Below are 19,530 nucleotides of genomic sequence, written 5' to 3' on the forward strand. Positions count from 1 at the left end.
TGTAATTTACCATACTTGTTTATGTATTGGATTTATCTTCCCAGAAAGATTTTAGGCAACCTAGATGCTGTTGGTATCACAAAGCACATATATATATATATATATATATATATGAGCAAAATTATAATTATTATAAAAGCAAAATTATAAGCCATTATGTAACTAAATACAATAGTGTTATTTACGCATAGGAATTATGCAGACAGCTTGCCATGGTGGCCGAGTGGATTTGTAAGCTGGCTGCTCATTCCGAGCTCGGTCTGAACTCCGACACTGCGGTCGTAATTTGAGGTAGATGGAATGCAAACACATTCACGTGCTATGCAATGTCAATTGAGGAGACTCCGAGAACCTCAGGGGGTCTAAATATATACAGAGCCCTCCACTAGGAATCACAACCGCCATTCTGCACGCTAAGGTTGCCAGTTGGTATGCATTTCGAAACCGGTAAACTCTACCAACACTTACTGGAGGACCGTTAGCAGCGTCGACAAAAAGTTGAATGAATACATCAACCCCACACTGCAAGCTTCCCTAATAAATGACAGAAATAGGCTATCATCAACCTAACTACATGTCCACTTCAAGACGGACGTCTTCCATGCAACTAACTCCCTGTACTTGCCCCCAAAACTAGTCGTGCCACTAACTAAAGAGGCAGTTTGTCAGGTGAAAAGTTGCACCGAATGGCTTCAACAAGCTAATTGAAACTAAGTTACATTCCAAACTCTCTCAGCAAAACATTGCCCAGTGGTCCCTCACGATGGAGAGAATGCATCCAGATGGTTCAAAATTGGAGTCTCCATAAGGGTCAATCATCGTTGCCTATTTAACTAATTTACTAAATATTTTGCTGTCCCTACCTGTCACCTCCAGCCTTCGCTGCAGGGGAATTTACCTCCTTCAACCAAAGCTTCACACACAAACACCGGATAGCTATTGCAATAATGAGCATTCTAATACCATCATATTACAATGTGCAAGTTAAATCTTTGGTAAAGAATGAATACTGCTGTTACTTCTACACTAATGAAAATTTCTCCTGAATGTAATCCTACAAGGAAATACATTTAGAACAAAGGCAAAAAGTGTGCTCCTAATCAATGTTATCAGTTAACCATAGGCTGAATGCAGATTATGTATTTAACGCAAATGTGTCCATTCATCATGCTGTCCTGAGTAGTTTGTACAATCGCAAGAACCGAATCGAAGCTGAATGTGTGCACCTCAATGGTGTTAGACAACTCATCCGCATCGCAGCAACCTCAGGTAGGTGCAAATGAAACTGCAAGTTTTTTCCTTCCCTGCATGAGGGCACAACTTTTATCCTCTCCATCTGAACTGCAGCCTATGACGCAAAGCAACACAAAGAAGTCAAGCACAAGAAACTCTTGGTTTTCTTTTTTTTTTCTAAAAGCATTAAAATATATTTGCACAAACAAGAAAACCAGCTATCAAATTCATACTGCTCTCACAGAGAGCCGACAATGATCAAGCAAGCATGGGAGAACAAACTCGTTAACGAGACTGGTTGACAGGGCAATAAGGTGGTAGGCACGTGATTGCCAGCTATTGCAATTGAACCGGAAATACACCAATCGCATATCAAGAACCTGTGGTTTTATAGAACCAGTCGCCAAAATGAATCTGTGCGACCGAGTCTCGTGCATGCAGCCGTGATTTACAAGTTTAGCTTCCAGAGTATGTTGACCCCGGGCACTCGGTGTCGACAGGTCACTTCACCGCCACGGTTCAGATCTTGGTGAAATGTCAGGTGAAAAACATGACTGGTGTCAAACTAATCTGTTCCAGCAAGGAAACTGGTTTCTCATAGCTTGTCAATCCGACACAACTGCAATGAAATATGGCTGACTATGCATACAGCTTCCAAAGTATGATCATTACTCGACTGATAACCAATTGTACTATGAAAGCTATATGAATAGTTAGCCACGTTGCAGTATGTGCCAGAACAAGTTAGAGATATACGCAAGTTGCTTCCTTACATTTGACCAGTACATTATGTCAGCTCTGTCAAAGGTGTGGGTACTTCAACATTTGGTAGTGGGAACTTCACCTGCTCCAGACTCTGAATGCCAGAGCGCAAAACATATCGTGAAACTGATTGCTGGACCAGCTGAAGGGTGGTTTGCGAGCCAGCGTGTTTGCAAGTCCAGCTCAAGGATGCTTTGCAGCCCAAAGCTTGATGGTGGTGCATTCGTGTTTTATTTTGTTAATGGCAGCTAATAGCAAGCATGACACTTCTCAATAGAAGCGACAGAAGAAACGGCGCGCACACATACACACATACAAGCACACACGCAAAGAAATGGCTTTGGCCAATTTCGGCATCACCATAACACAGCAAACAATTTCTAAAAAAAAGCTGCGCCCAAATTTTCAGGACTGCAATAGCCAAAATACAAACACTTCAACAACAACAAAAACTGCCGAAGTAGAAGGGGAAAAAAAAATCACTTTGCCTGTCACTATGCTCTAACGAATATGCCCATTTTCTACCATGTTGGCAACAACGGGAAGAGGAAAAAAAAACATGTCGGAAGTATTATTGGCATGCTCATGTCACACATACTTGCACAAACAATGTGTTTTAAATTGTTACGCTTTCCTGTATGTATTGGTGTCTAAATCACGTACACAATTTCTTAAGAGGCCCCCAGTTGTTTCAAGAGCCTTGTCTGAATCGCGATGCTGTTGCGTTTTATTAACTTTTTCTCTAAGTAATCGAGGCATTCATGCTCTCAAAAACACACATGCAGTCTGTATTTACAAGTGTTGTACACGACAAGCAGGTCACTTCATAACTGCAGACTCTGAGCTCTTGCTTCCCTACAGAAACGGCCTCAACCTGTCTTACCAACACAAAAACAAATCTCGAAGTGCACGTAAAATCTTGTTTCGAAATATCAAAACTTTATTTACTTGAAACACGTTAAAATTTTTGGGCATACTCATCAGCATGATAATGTCATTTGCTGCGTCATAGTTTTTATCAGCAGTTAAAACAAAAACGTCAAATTTAAACAATCATGTAAACAAGCTACGCACTTGAACACTAAGTCCAGAAACAACCACTAACGTCAGTTATCTGCGTTGTCAAATAATTTTTGCGGAAAGAGATCCGCAAGCTCACCAAATACATTCGCCTAACATAAAAATATTTACCTAGCTGTTGTCGCCTTTGAATGTTTGAATTCTGGGTATGCCAATTATAAGCACAGTTGCTCTCAATCTGTCAAATAGGCTAAAGCCTTGAGCAACAAAGCACAGTGTTGTTACCGTTGTTTCACAACGTTGCAGCGCAAGTAAAACTGGTGGCAGTGCGGGTTTCATGCGATATCGTGACACCAACAACGCACATCATCCGCAAGATACAACCACGAATCTAAACTCTGCAGCATAACATAGCCGCCTAGCACATCGAGAACAAGCAACACTACCGCACCGCCCGCCAGAGAAAATGATGAAATTAAAGTTTTGGCGCCCAACATAAATGTCTGGACAAACAGCCTCGAAGAAACATATGCACCACCAAAAAAAAAAAATCAAACCGATGTTCGCTTCCAATAAGACGCATCGGCACACATGATCGTAGATGACGCAATTAAAGATCGATCCTACTAAGTGCGATGAAAATTCTCCCTTCACACGACAAACTCATACGGAAGGAAACCCAAGTTTCCGACACGCAGTTTCTTGGCTGCTCTTTGCAATCCAATCCATATCGCCTGCCAACCTTACAACGATACGAGCACACCATCAGGCAACCGACACGCAATTATCCGCGTGTCTTTAGCCAAGCCAAGGCTCTATTAGCTGCAATGCAAGACCGCCACGAGCCCGTTACATGCATGTCACAAGCTTGTCAAGGATGTCACATCTTCAAGCCCATCCCATGCAATCCACAGCCTAGACAGCTTAAATAGCTTGGAAAGCCACCCTAGTGTCTTCAACCAGCCCAAGCCCGAGAATCTGCATTGCAAGAACGTCACAACAAGCCTGTCACGCGTGTGTCGCGTCTTCAAGCCCATCATGTGCGCCCACTGCCCAGACAGCTCCCATAGCTTTGGTGGTTGCTCTAGTGTCCTCTGCAAAGCTGCAATACCAGACAGTCATAAGCCTTTCACATGCACGTCACAAGCTCGTCACATGCATGTCATGTCTTCAACCTCGTCACATGCATTCCACTGCCTAGGCAACTTCCACAGCCTAGATGAGCTTGAAACGGTTCATGCGTGCTGGTATCCAAAGGCTTGTCCTTGAAATCTGCAGGCCGGGTGTCTTGAGTGTTCCACAAAGCACTTCTTCCCAGTTGACAAGGCGTGCAAACAAAACCGATGTGCAGAAGCACCTTCCTTTTCAGACAGCCGTTTCTCTCCCTCTTCCAGCTTTTCCCTTTTCTTACAGTCCCGTGCACACTCCATGAAACATGTATTAGAGTCCCTTTGAAGATAGGGATAGGCTGCATGTGCTAGACGACCGAATTGCCGTCACCGTCACAGACCCCGTTGCTGCTGCCGTTGGAGTAAGGGGATCCTTCACCCATCTCACCTGCACACAACAGAGAAAACATAAAGACAGCATAATTAGAAATCCACCCCAAAACACATAGCAACTACGATGCAGTGCTTAATTCACTTGAGATAAAGAACGACCTTGACGTGCGACAAGTGAATGGAGAGTTTAGCTGCGTCCGTGTGATAAGGGTATTGGGCGCGGGGACATACCGTGGCGCCACCTCTCGGGAGAGCCCGCATGACAAAGTAAGCGGGATAATGCACATTGAACTGCTGCTGTGGCATGCTTTCCTAGGCAGTTCAGTTGCGCGTTAGCATTACGTTCATTTACTTATTTAATATACACCTCCGTCTAAGCCTGCACAAGCTTATTTTGAGGTATGACCCCCACTCTTTCGGCAAAAAAAAAAACACTTCACCAAATCAAAGTTATCGTAGTTGGCGAGCTTTACTGCTACGATGATGTGCACCAGCTGCAGCATTTCTGCTGCTATGAAAAAAAGAAACAACAACTGAAGCTACCACACAACTAGTCAGATATAAGCAATAAGTGCAGATATAAGCAATAAGCAGAAGTCATAATCAACCGATTTTGCATTTCCTTCTCCTTTCGTTCCCTCTCAGAGGTTTTTCACTCTCCTGCTCTGCAAGCCAAATTCCCCTTCCTCCTCCGCGTTTGGCAAGAAAGAGGTGGGGCGTTCCCTAAAAAGGAGAGAAGACGAAAGGTCGCTTCGGAAGAAAAGTGCGAGAACGAAACGGGCGAGGGAAAAGCGCGTAGAGAGCGGTGGACACAATTAGTGGTGTATGCCCATCCTTCACCCGTCAGTCAGCGAGATGGGCCAGTGTAGAGAATGGGGAAGCTGGCTTCCGAAGGAGAGTAAGAGACAGCTTTGATTTGTATTTTTGTTGCTTTGCGGAGTGCTGTAGCATTTTGCACAGCCTATCTCCAGTACCTAATCGAAGCATTGGGCTCCTTTTTTTAAAAGGTCATACCCTGGATAGTGGCCCTTTAAGTTGAGGACAATGCAGAGGACTATGGAACGGAAAATGGTAGGGGTAACGTTAAGGGATAGGAAGCGTGCAGAGTGGGTCAGAAAAATAACCTTAGTTACTGACATTCTAGCGGAAATCAAGAAAAAGAAATGGGCATGGGCAGGGCATGTAGTGCGAAGAGACGATAACCGTCGGTCGCTTAGTAACAAACTAGATTCCATGGGAAGAAAAGCGCAGTAGGGGGCGGCAGAAAGTTAGGTGGGCGGAAAGGGTTAAGAAGTTCACAGAGGTCAAGTGGATGCAGCTAGCACAAGACTGGGTAAATTGGAGGAGTATGGGAGAGGCCTTCGCCCTACGGTGGGTATAGTCCGGCCGATGATGATTTTTACACCTGTCAGTGCAGTGACATGGCGACACGAGCACATCACGGTCCCACATTTGTGATCCCAATTTTCGTGACCTTGCCTTCCCGTCATAGCTGTAAGAATGAAGCACATATCATTTTCCAAAATGAGCACGACAAACACACAAGCAAAGACAAAAATTTGCTATAACTGCCCCTGGACATATGAGAACAAGGTGCTTTTAAAGTCTGAAAGCACTATTTAACATGATCAAGCCCAAGCACTAACCTTGCGGGGGAAAAAAGCTCGGGGGAAAAAAAGCACCCATTGGAGCAGTGTAGACTTGAACTCAGGAATTTTTCATCTAATGCGAGTATGGAACCTCGTTAACCATCACCCTGCCACTCTCTCTCGCCATGCAGTGCATGTCGTTTTTGTCAACTTCCAATCGTGCGCAATGGATCCAAATACACCGCTATCACCCTCTAAGGTATGTTAAAGGTGAGAGATAGAGTAATGGACTTGGCCCACCTCAAAACCAACTTTGAGCAATTCAAAAATTGGGTTGACCCCCGTTCAAGACCAACTTGGCTAGACTTGAATTCTGGGTGGGGTAGCCCATCTTCAAAATTCGATCGCAGTCGAAAAGTCCTCAAATGAGTGGGTTTCATATGCTACGATGGTTGGTGGAGAAAAATTGTCTATGTCGTTTTTCTGTTTTGCGCCACTGTGCACAGGGGATGCCAACCCCCTCTGCATTGTTTTTGTGTTTTGTGATACAGCACCGCAGAACTGGAGAATGCACCCCTAACGGTCATCACTATTTAAAAGAAAAGAGAAAAGAAAAGAAACACAGGGTGGCCCACCAGACTGGGAGTTGGGCGAGGAACTGCCAAGTCCGGAGGAAGCGGCAGCTGCGGCGGGGCCCCAGACGCGGATGGTGGAGTCGTCCGACACGCTCACCAACATCGACGGGAAGGCTGGGTTCCAGGAGACGCAGTTCACTGACCGCGAGTGGCCCTGCAGCACAGCGATAGGCTTCTCCCACTTGACATGCCAGATGTACACCTTGTTGTCTGCAGAAAATGGAGAGGAAGAGAAGGGATCAGGAGAGAGAGAGGGGGAGGGGAGACTACTGTCATCGCTCGGGCAAGGGCTGTCAGCCAGATGTGAAGAAGTCCGCACAAATTATGAACTCGTGGACGTTCTATCCGTCCTCCCTTTTGCCCTTCGACCATATTTTGCACTGATTTCTTCAAATCATTCAACATCAATTAGCCCGGCAGCATGTTTTCCTGAACAGCCAGTCTGTTTCTCTATATCTCAAATGCATGATGCTGGGGAATTTGGACCTTACAATGTCACAGCTTTCAACAAATGCCTACAAATACGAGCTGCACAAAGTGCTTCATCACAACCACAGCAGTGCAAATTGTGAGCAGCCATAATGATAGTTTACAGTACTTTGCCCAATACACGGAGTTTCCGAGTCCTGAAACAGCATGTGACCTAAAGGGGACACTGCAGCGGAGGGCTCTAGACATATTTCAACAACCTTACTGTTCACAGACATCACACATCACAAAGGAGTCTACGCATTTTGCCTCCAGTTTGCTGCCAAAAGCCACCGACACCATAGCAGGCACATTTAAACAAACCTTCCTGGCATCCCAGAAAAGGCGCAGCCACTTTTACCGCTGCATCCTGCTAAAGACACACCTCGTCCATCGGTGCACCAGCTGACCAAATCAACGTAATGCTGAAACAAATGACTGGTGCTCTGAGCATGATCATGATCACTATGCACAACATGCCAAGAGACCTGTGCCAACATTAGACACTGGTGAAATTGTGCTTACAACAGTGAACAAGAATTTCCTGTCACCGTCACTACAAGACAGCTCACTGCACTAAAGTTAAACCTTGACGCGACGAAGTCAGTAAAAATCCGCAGTTTGCTTCACAAAACTGAAATTTCACGACATCTTAAATTGTCAGTTCAGTCCAGTCTCAGGAACTCTCAAGAGTCTCTGCCAGCACCACAATTCAAACGAGTCAATTCTTCGGCGGTCAGCCTTCTTCACAGTCCAACTCTCGCATCCATACATCACAACTGGAAAGACCATAGCACGAGTTATACGGATCTTGGTTGGCAGTCTAATGCCTGTGCTCTTTACTAGGCGGTCAAGGCTAGCCATGGCTCTCTTTCCCAGAAGCAGGCGTCTCCTAATTTCATGGCTGCAGTCTCCTTCCGGGGTAAGTCACTTGGCATGCATTTCACAGACCATTCTCAGGAAAAGCCTGTAATTGTGTTTAAATGTGCGGTTACGCGACAGGTACGACGCGCCTGTACAGCCTTTAAGGAGAAAGCCTTTCTAGGCTCACGGGCTGCGGAAGTGTTTACAGGAAATGTTCACACGAACTGACGATTAAGAAAAAAAAAAATCCGCCTCCATCAGGAACCGCACCACTACGCTCAGATTCCCCAGCTAAGCATGCTCGGCTAAGCTAACTACTCGGCCATGCTGGGCTCGTGAGAAGCCAATCATAATTCTCCTTGTCTAATTTGAGGATATTAGTAGCAAAGATAACAATAATGCAGTCAGTGATAATGATAATGATGGTAGTAGTAATGGCAATTACGGTGCCTTTGGTTCATAATAATGATATAGTAGCGATAGTGATGACAGTAGGGATGACAGTGACGACATTAGTAAAGTCCTGTAAAGTGACTTCTGCCATTTCCTCGAGCAACTGATTGAAAAGGGGCGTTAGTTCCTTTGGAGTGGGCCAGAGGTCGCCACCGCAGTCGCATAAAATCACAAAGAAAAAAAAAAAAGTTCGCCTGGTGCGCGGGGGAGGAGAAGGGACGAGAGAGGGTGCCTTGTCGATACTTTAGTTTTTCCAGCAGCTTTATGCGTCCCAACACACGCATTTAAATCGGCCATGTACTCTTCGTGCGCCTTCTTGGCGACACCCTCTTTCACGTACCCATTCTGGCGCGCTTGGATACATGCCCCACTCAACCCTTTGAGTTCACGGAACAATTTATCGTTGGGTTCATCTTAAGCCAGCTACGAAATTCCGCTACATAGGAAGTGCAGTAACATTTGCTTCCTTACAGTGAAACTAAAATTACATGGTGTTCTATGGTCATGAAGTTGTGATAATGAAAACACTTCATTACATGGAGGATTTTGTTACACTAAGTTTGTTATATTGAGGTTTAGTTGGTTGGTTTGTGGGTTTTAACGTCCCAAAGCGACTCAGGCTATGAGAGACGCCGTAGTGAAGGACTCCGGAAATTTGAACCACCTGGGGTTCTTTAATGTGCACTGACATCGCACAGCACACGGACGACACTCCGTTTCGCCTCCATCGAAACGCAGCTGCCGAGGCCGGGATTCGATCCCACTTCCTTGGGCACAGTAGTCGAGCGCCGTAACCACTGTGCCACCCCAGTGGGGTATATTAAGGTTTAACTGTGCCCCTTGTATTCACTTATCTTTTCTCCCCTTCCATTCTCCTTCAGTGTGGAGTGGAAAACCACCAACCATAACTCCAGACAATCCCTCAATCCTCTCCCAAATAAAAAAAAATAATCCATCTCTCTCCCAACAGACCCCTACCCCCTCTCCCCCTCCACAAAAACCTTTGAAAGTCCGCGCAGCAACACAAGAAAAGCGTTCAGGCAGCGCAAGTCGAGAGGGCTAGGTGGCTAGGTACTCAATTCCTCTGTCATGGATTAGTGGCGCAGCCTGGTGGCAGAATCTGAACTACTTCCAAGATGGCGACCGTGGAACCGCCACCTTAAGAATAACAATGAAGCGCGAAAGCAGAACTAGCACCACACCCAGTGCAGCTACCAGGGCCGCTCCACACATGCACGCGCACACACACATACATGCATGCACATGCACACACGCACGCAGAGCTGCTTCCGCCGCCACAGCAGGGCAACAGCACATACCTTCACTTCCGCTGGCAATGAACACCTGGTTGACGCCACCAAAGCATGACCGAATAGTGTAGTAACCCTGCGTGACACCCTGGAATTTCCGTATGAGCACCTTGTCATCCAGGTCCCACATGTGGACACCCTGCACACGCACCCAACAATGCTTTGAAGCGAGAAAATAAACAAAGCATGTCATCATCATCAAGCTGTAATCGGCCACAGGTAAAGCTTGACCATAGGAGTGATTTCCTGTTGCCAAAGAACCGGATTGACAAGTCATTTTCCTCGACTCAGGCTATTAGGGATGCCATAGCAGAGTGCTCTTGACAACTTTGACCACCTGGGGATCATTAACGCGTGCAGACATCGTATACAGCGCATGCATGCCTCCTCTCCGTTTCATTTATCCATCGAAATGCGGCCATCACAGCTGGAATCATTACAAAATGGAACGAAACAATACGTGAACACTCATGCAAAAGCCCTCATGCAAAAGCCACGTATTTACGTGAAGCAATGAGTTGGTGTGCGGAAAACTGAAGAATGCTACTAAGATTCCAAAGCTATGCCCAGACCACAGACACTAACTACAGTGGAAGGTTCTAACTAAGACGCAAGGCCCCGCTCAGCAGGGGTATGCTCCATGTAACGCAACAAGCCCTGCCAAAGCTAACACTACTGACAAGACATATGCCATTTCTAAGATGCTAGCTTAACTCAGTGACATGGACTCTTAGACTATCAGACTGTGTGGAAAAATCATACCATCTGTGCGTGACACTAACTGAAACCTAACACGATGGACGCATTTGTGTAATATATGTCTACTCTGGCTGTGAACAATGAGCATGTTTTGTAGCGGCATAAAAGCACTCATCTTCATTAAGCGCTCGTACCAAGACCCTAACATTTCCCTAGCGTACCAATGTGCTCCCTAACATTTCCTAGGTTATGTGTGAGAAAACTTTCCGTCGCTGAGATGTGCTCTATATTATTATGGCTGGGACTGTAAATTTTAACCAAAAGCATAGAAGGTTTGTTGGAGTGGAAACCCGGTGTCTGTGTCGTTCCCTGCTCTACTCAACTGTTTCAGTGTGTACGCTTTCTCAACGGCGCACATTGGTGTCTTTCCTCACTCACAGCCACTCTATTCTACCTGTGCACACCACAACAACCCCCCCAAGGTCATTCAAAAGTTGACTTTTCTTATTACCTCACAAGGCGGGTGGTGAAGGCCACTGTTGCCCTCCTGAGCAATGAGAGAAAGAAAAAAAAAGGCACTATAGCAGTTGTACCTTTATTCTGAATATAACGCGAGATGCATTCTGAAAATGATGAAGTGAAGAAAAAGCCTCAATACAGTCAAAGCCACTTACATCAATACTGAAGTGCCATGAAAATAATGTTATAACCAATAATTGTTTAATCGGGTCAGGCCGTAAAAACAAAGAGAACATTACAGTCGAATCTCGTTATAACGAATTTTAAGGGATTATCGAAAATAATTTGTTATTTTGAAATATTGTTAAAGTGAAAATCTCGTAGATCAGCGCCAATAATTAGAGTGGAGAAAAGAAACGACCTACCTCAGCTCTTCAGCAGCGCGTACAATTGGAGACAGCCATCTCCAACCAATAAATTGTGGAGCACAAATGGTGCAAAACAATTGACTCTAGGTCATCCACATTCCAGTGTAGTGCCTTGGGCACACTGACAGATGCCTCAAGGTAGGCACGCAGCTTCCCGGTGGCATTCAAAACATCAGAGTTTGAGATGGAGTCATCTGGTCGATCTGTGATCTCAGCCTCCACTTTGTCTTCGTCTTCACTGCGTCGTCCGTCTCGAAACGCTACTCACGATTTCTTCTGTAGTAAGCTCTGCTGCCGTGCACGCTACTGCGTCGCACTGGACGTAGTTCTCGAAAGTTACGGAAGGGTCTACGGCGAGCTTCTCTTGCGCTGCCTCCCACAACTCGGTTGTGTTGTCCTCTTCTTGGTATCCAACTTATTCCGGATGGGCTGGCGTATTCAGTAATCCTGCCTTCCTCCAGCAGTTTTGAATCGTGCTGGGCTTAACGTTCCACAACGCCCCGGTAAGCATCTCCGCGGCCTGCTTTACGCTTACAACAGTTGGCCGATTCAGTCACAGGTTAATCAGCAGCCACTGAACAAGGCGCCTCCAAAATTCGGTTTTCACACAATCCCCTGATGCAGAGAATGCAGTAGTGAAGTACAATTCAGGGGCAAGAATTCCAGTCGCATGTTTGTCAAGCGAATGTTGACAAGATGCGCCAAACAGTTATAGACGATCATCAGGATTTTCCGGTCTTCCTTCCTCATTTGGCTGTCAACTGTGAGAAGCCACTTGGAGAACAAATCACGCGTCATCCAAGCCAGACTGTTCGCTTGGTAATCGCACGGCAGCGACTCTACATTCTTCATGCAGCAGGGCTTCAAGTACTTCCCGATGACGAGAGGTTAAAGTTTTTTTGTGCAGGTGAACAGCACAGAAATTCAAACCTTTGACTTCTTTCCTCCTGTGCATTTGCTGCCCTTAAAATGCATAGTTTTCTCCAGGAGGAGTTGGTAGAAGCAGGTTGTTTGATCAGCGTTAAGAACATCATCGGAGTACGATTGGACAACTTCTTACTTCTCTGGACACTGTCTGCTACGTAATGCAGTTTCTCTGGTGAAAACGATACAGCCACCCTGTGACTTCGAGCGTTGTGGCGAATTGCCGTGCTTTTTCTTTGAGCAGAGGACCCGACACTGGCACAATTTGTGATCGGGCATTTTAAACCACATCAGAACTGCTTCGTTGATGTCTTGAAGATTCTCGAGCCACACCCGTTTCCTGCTCGGAGCAAGCTGAGACCTCTGAAGGTCGATCATTTTCGCACGATCCTTCAAGATCGTCGCGATGGTCGACGGAGCCACTCTAAGCTCCTTGCTGATGTAAACCTGCTTTCTCCCAGCATCAATGTCCCGAAGGATTTTTAATTTGTCCTGCATCGTAAACTGCTACCGCTTCTTTTTGGTAGCAACTGCAGAATTCATTGTCCGAAGGGCAAATTGATCTCGTTGCAGCCGAAAATGAACGCACTTCAGGCAAACAATGCAGCACACTCTTCGCAGGAACTACCGTATAAACCGCAATATAAGTGGAGATTTTTTCTTTAAAAAAAGCAAGCTAAGGTCGCCCCTCGTCTTATATAGTGGTCTTTAGCAGAATGTGAGTCACAGTCTGGCAACGTCTAGCGTGCCTGCACGCGAACAGACAGCTGAAGCCGTACTGACATCCAATCGTGGTTGCTTGCATTTTTGTTTTCAGTCACTGGCGTGTTAGTCTTCACGTGTGCTGTTTCGTTTGACCACGTGCGTTAGCAATGAATTCCTCGTTAGCAATGAATAGCGGCACGCGGAGGCAGTTTACAGCGGCTTTCAAGAAGAAAGTTAGAGTTCGCCAAAGCAAACGGCAACATGGCCGCTCAGCGCCAGTTTGGCGTTTCAGAAAAGAGCGTGCAGTATTGGCGTGAACAAAAAGGTGAGCTGTTCGCGTGCAAACCGAGCAAAATGTCCATTCGTGGACGTCATGCAGTGCACCCACAGCTTGAGGACGCACTTACGGACTTTGTGCAGCATCTTAGCGCACGCTCACTACCCGTGACTGTGGATTCAATTCGCTGCAAAGCTCTGGAGCTCACGCGTGAAGCCGGACTGCATCGAGAAGAGCTCAGCGCACCGAAGTCATGGGTGCGCCGTTTCATGACGCGCAAGGGATTTTCCTTCCACCGGCGCACATCAATATGCCAGAAGCTGCCGGAGGAGTTCGCTGATAAGCTTGTCAGCTTCCAGCGGTTTGTAATTTGGCTTCGAGATGAGCACGACTACATGCTGGGACAAATTGCAAACACCAACGAGACCCCAGTGTGGTTCAACATGCCTTCGTCTACAACGGTCAACGAACATGGCGCCAAAGAGGTGAAACTTCTGTCGACAGGAAGTGAGCACTCGTGCTTCACTATCATGCTTGCATGCACAGCTGATGGCAGAAAGCTGCCGCCTTTTGTGATTTTCAAAAGGAAGACCATGCCAAAGGAAGCTTTCCCGTCAGGTGTTGTAGTGCGTGTTAATGAAAAAGGCTACATGGACGAGGCAATGATGGTTGAATGGATCCATGTGGTTTGGAATCGCCGGCCCGGTGCACTGCTGAATCATCAGAGCATGCTGGTTCTGGACGCATTTCACGGTCACCTGACTGAATCAGTCAAGCGTGCGCTCAGCGAAGCTAGGACGGACCTCGTTGCCACCTTTCAGCCACTCGATGTCGCACTCAACAAGCCATTTAAGGACAGAGTGCGGCAGGAATACAATGAGTGGATGTCTGGCGTCAATCCGAAAACGCCGACAGGCCGCCTGCAAAGGCCTCCGCTTGCGACTGTCTGCAGCTGGGTGTTGTCGGCCTGGTCTTTTTTGCCAGATGCTATGGTCCAGAAAGCATTCAAGAAGTGCTGCTTAAGCAACAAGCTTGACGGAACTGAGGACGACGCACTGTGGGAGGTGGCGAGCGACAATGAGTCATCTTCCGACACTGCTGAAATTTCGGAGTGAGACCGTAGCTCCGGTGATGCAGGGATGCAGCCGATGTTTCAAATAAATGCGTTTCGGAAATTTTTGGTTTTCTTTTTTTCTCTCTTTTTTTCACTTCAAGGTAAGGGGGTCGACCTATATTCCCACTCGACCTATACACGGTTTATACGGTAGGCCTGACGACTACGCCTGACAACGACCCATCCATGCCATCTATGGTACCCATGATTCCACTCTCACGCAGACATTTGATGATGATGATAATAGTGAACCTTAGAATACAAACCGCCTGGCCCGATTCTTCTCGAGTCGCCGAATTATTCGCATTTTTTTTTTTTTTGCAGCAGATGCAAAATCGTACAGTAAAAGCTCGTTAATTCAAACTCGAAGGGGCCGAGAAAATTGTTCGAATTAACAGTCGGGCACTGGAATGAGCGCCATCGTGGCCCACCGTGCTGGCCGAGCCCACATGTTGACTCATTTCCATGAGTAAAGAGGGCTAGGCGCTACTGCACGTTTACGGAGAGCGATTCCGATAATTTTTGCAATCGAGCTGCAACGGCGAATGAACAGGACTAATCGGTCAGTCATGCGCCGCAAACAAGAACTGGAATGCATTCGTGTGAGTGGCGAGCTTCAAAGCATGTTTATTTACACGAAAAAATAATCGGTAATGTGCGTTTGCTTGCGTTTCTTGCGCCGCGACTCCACAAGCATCGACTGCAGCTTGCCCAAGAGTTCCAGCACAGGATCCGAATTCTCATCGCCGGAGAAGTATCGTGCAGCAAGATCGAGCGCCAACGCTACTTCACATGCACTAGGGGGTGGCACCGGATCGGCGCCTTCGTCGGACTCATCACTTTCAGCCGTGTTCGCCAACCGTGAGCCCTGTGGAGCACATGCAGCCGCGATTATATTCTCATCACTCAAGGGCCCAGACGTCTCCACACCGTTGTCAATGTCAACTTAAGCTTCAAAGGCGACACCCTCCGACAAAGCCACGTAGCCACGGTCGAGCACGACGGAGTCATCATCAGACGAAGCCTCCGCTACCTCCGCGCTGCATGCTTCTGGGGCGTCACCGAAGCCACACTTGCGGAAACAATTTTTTATAGTTTCCGGCTTGACGGTATTCCACGATGATGCCAGCATGTGGACAGCTCCAAGCAAATCGATGTCATACGACTTGCCACTGTCCAAACAAAGAAGAAGTCTCTCTAGGAGGTGGCGCCTGTAAAGCGTTTTTAAGTTCTGAATAACTCCAAGATCCATAGGCTGGAGCACAGAAGTCGTGTTTTTAGGCAAAAATGCCAAGTGAATTGCTGTCAGTCCACTCACGTCACAATGAGCTGTACAGTTGTCAACGAACATGAGAATATTCCTGTTCTGTGCAGCGAATTTCCTGTCTAGCTTGCGCAGCTAGTCGGTGAAAATTTCCCGTGTCATCCACGACTTTTTGTTTGCTGTGTAATCAACAGGAAGAGTCTTGATGCCTTTAAAACAGCGAGGCTTCTCTACCTTGCCGATCACCAGCAAGCGGCACCGTTCCGTGCCCGTCGCATTTGCGCACATCACGACGGTGATTCTTTCTTTGCTTCTCTTTCCGCCAGCACAAGTGTCGCCTTTGTAAGTGACAGTCTTGTTAGGGAGCAATTTGAAATACAGCGCCGTCTCGTCAGCATTGAATACATCGCTGAGCGCATAATCAGCAAGCAGTTCCTTCAGTTCACTGGAGACCCACTGTTCACACGTTTCCTTGTCGACTTCAGCTGACTCCCCACAAACGTTTCTAAATGTCAGCCCGTGACGCGCCTTGAAACGCAACAGCCAGCCTTCCGACGCGCCGAACTCACTGATGCTCATTTGGCTGGCAAAGACTGCAGCCTTCGCAGCAATTATGGGCCCGCTTAACGGAATGTTCCGGCTGCGAACTTCTTTTATCCATGCCATTACGGCACTCTCCACTTCAGGATGGGCCGACGTCCGTAGCCTTTTGCGAGAGGGCTCCATAACGTCTTTACGAAAGGCAGCACTGATCGATTCCTTGTTCCTGAGATATGTTGACAGCGTGCTCTTCTTGATGTCGTACTTTTTGGCTATATCCGTCTTGGATAGGACACCACGTTCCACCTCACTCAAAATCTCCATTTTCGTCTTGAGGTCCTTTGCCGTGTATTTACCGCGGCTTGCCATGGCTGTCACAATCGATGAGTCGTCGCTGGCAAAGCGGTGAGGCAACGAAAGCGGTAAAACTTGGACCACCGCGGCACGAACAAATGCACGACACCGACAACTGCGTTGTGCACACAATGTGACCGCAGGACAAAAAGAAAACAGTCTTGTCAAAAGCGCACCCAGCAACCGCGGTGCAGCCAAAACCTGCAACAGCTTGCGCCGGACCGTTGATGTGATGGAGCCTGGCTACAGTGGCCTGGTGGCACCCGGCAGCGAAAACCTGCTACGGCATGCACCGGAATGCTCGCTGTGACTGTCGAGTGCGCACCTCGTCTCGCGCGCGCGCGGGCAGATTTGAAAGATTTTGTTTTTTGAGTCTTTAGTAATCTTTCTGCGCATTGTACAAGGTATGGGCCGACTTCTGTCTGCGAGGAGCTGTGTGAGCCACGGGCTCCTAGTTCGAATTAACTGTTGTGGATACTAGCATGTTCGAATTATCAGGCGTTTTCTCCTATTGAAATACATAGGGCCATGGCGGGACCCGAGCGTCAGTTAGAATTAACAGAGTTCGAATCAACGAGGTTTTACTGTAGTAATAAGGCGCTTAACGTATGCGACAGCGATAAAATTGCATTTGTTATTCTGAATTATTCGGTATTTTGAGATTCGTAGTACTGAAATTTTTTGCTATAGGCTCTTGGAAAGGAATTTTCAAAATGTTCGTAATTCTTGTGGGGATTCACAATCCCCTTCCTCCATTATAACGCCCGCGCGTAATTAACACGCGTGATTACGCGCGCTGGCAGAGAGGTTGGCGGAGGAGAGGGCATGCTGGCCACCCCCCCGCCGCCTCCCGGGCCTGCGGCGACGCTGCCGCGGCCTTCCCTCTTTCCTGCCGGCGTAACCGGGAGGTCTCCTCTCCCGTTCCGTGTCGAGGAGCGCGACTGCAGCAACTCGCTGGGGCTCTTCGGCGAATGGGCGCGCACGCGCGCGGTTCATGATTTCCGCCGAGGAGACCACCGCCGTCACCGAGAATCGCACACTGACCGTAGGCACCGCAACGGGATGTGAGCGAGAAGCTGTGTCAGGTGAGCAGACACTTCCTCTCACCTACTTGACGCGCTTCCCTATTAGGTGGTTGTTATTGCACCCCCGTACGCGGCTTTCGCTCGCTACACGGCGGTTGTTCTTAATTGCTATTCTCTTGCCGTGTACTCGAGCAGTGCAATAAACTCTTGTTCGAGTACGCAACTCGGTGTTTGTCCCCTCTGGCCCGAACCCGCCGCAGTGGCGATTTCTCGCACCGCGGGTTGGGGGTCACAGCTCTGTCTGCTAGGGCTGGCACGTCGGGGCTAGAAGGCGACTCTCGCGTCTAGCCCCCTCGTGGCGCATTCTTGCGGGAGTAATACCCCCATATTCTAAAGGATAGTTAATTTTATGTTCGTTGTTCCATAACGAGGTTTCACTGTATAAACTACACAGTTAATGAGGATGAGGTAGCTTATAAGTTTTATTTTGTAACAGGAAGAAACCCGTAATCCGTAAGTGTTGTCTGTTTCACGGCAATCTGGCTGAAATCTTTCTGCAGGGCATCCAACTGCTCAACATAGTGCAGTAGAAAGTTCTCAGCAAAAACAAAGTCCTGCGGAAGTTTATCATTCTGAAAGCCTCCCGGTGAGACGCAATCTACACAGGTTCCGGTTCACCGTCGTCGTCGCTACTGTCACCGTCCTTCGCGCCACCGACTGCTGCGACAGTAGCCTCGTCTGTGAGCTCTTCATCTGTCACGACTCTACCGTCAGCATGTAAAAATTCAAGTCTCTATGCGTCACCGTCACTACCGCTCACTGTGGACAAAAGTTCTGTCATCAATGTGTCACCAAGAGCTTCGCAACCTTTCGCGTCGCCAGCATCCTTAGTGAAGCCCGCCTTCCAGAAGCAATTCATGATGGTGGAGGAGCTCACTTCTGCCAATGCTCCAAAAATGAACTGCACTGCCATCAAGAGCGAGATATTCAAGTCTGGCATTCTCAGACAATCCTCCATTACTGTTCATAAAAAATCCAGGGCCGGCAAGATCATGGCAACGATGATGGCACACTAGAAGAACCACGCCAGAAAGACGTGCACGAACGCTGCTGCATGCCTGCCACAAAACATGTGCAACCGCGAAGCAGGGGCTTGGACAATGCAAACAGGGGAGGATAGTGCAGTGCACCACGGCCATCCAAGCCTCAGAATGGACTGCTCCACCGTGCAGAGGCAGAGAGGACGAGAGTTCTCTAGGTCATGGGTTGTCTCGAGCGGGAGTGCTCAAAGTTCCCGCTCTAAATGGCCGTGCCTAGCACACTTATGCCTTCCCTCCTCCGCGTGAGGAAGCGCTCCGTTTTCTTCCGCGTCTCTGCAGCACGCAAGCTTCCCCGGCACACCCGACCAACGGATTGGCTCAACCGCGCTCTCTCTCTCTTTTTTTTTACTGTCGCTGCATCGGCAATGTCGGCGTCGCCGTGTAAGCGCGCTTTTGTGGTCGCCGCGTTTCCGTATTTTTGTTGGCTTTCAATGATCATTATAACCGATGATATAATACGACTCCATTGTAATAAGCAGTTTATTCTACCATAAAACACATGGCAAACCTCATGGTGCAGCGACTGCCTACTGTTATATCCGATATACAGTGCCGGCTCGTTAATTTGAACCGCGATAATTTGAATTTTCGGAAATTCTAACTACTTTACTTGGTCCGGCCAAGTTCCATAGAGTTCTGTGTACAAAAGAACTCGTTAATTCGAACGAGACTCAGCTCCGCTATAGATAATTCAGACAACACACTATCAGCCATCAACGACAGCATGTGACCAGCCGCGATCGCGACGCCGGCTTTTAGCATTGTTTGCTTCAAAAGGCGTTTGGTGATATCGCACGCACTAGCA

The 19,530-nt window shown here is 47.6% G+C and overlaps 1 protein-coding gene across 3 annotated transcripts in view; it reads right to left on the reverse strand.

The window, feature by feature from the left end:
* Nucleotides 1–2,203: 2,203 nt before the first annotated feature.
* The window catches only part of LOC146172996 (WD repeat-containing protein 26), a 49,472-nt gene continuing 32,145 nt past the window's right edge, over nucleotides 2,204–19,530 (reverse strand). For 2 of the 3 annotated variants that reach the window (XM_084584897.1, XM_084584896.1), the window contains exons 12-15: nucleotides 11,047–11,082; nucleotides 9,846–9,975; nucleotides 6,742–6,951; nucleotides 2,204–4,572 (exon numbers count right to left, since the gene is read on the reverse strand). In XM_084584897.1, coding sequence (XP_084441023.1) covers nucleotides 4,493–4,572; nucleotides 6,742–6,951; nucleotides 9,846–9,975; nucleotides 11,047–11,082 — 456 coding nt within the window. In that variant the 3' untranslated portion in view covers nucleotides 2,204–4,492. The remainder of the gene's footprint in view (nucleotides 4,573–6,741; nucleotides 6,952–9,845; nucleotides 9,976–11,046; nucleotides 11,083–19,530) is intronic. The other variant, XM_084584898.1, reaches the window with a different exon arrangement.

This window comes from Amblyomma maculatum, chromosome 11, assembly GCF_055883805.1.
Source record: "Amblyomma maculatum isolate TAMU_Amacu chromosome 11, ASM5588380v1, whole genome shotgun sequence".
In the NCBI taxonomy this organism is placed as follows: domain Eukaryota; kingdom Metazoa; phylum Arthropoda; class Arachnida; order Ixodida; family Ixodidae; genus Amblyomma; species Amblyomma maculatum.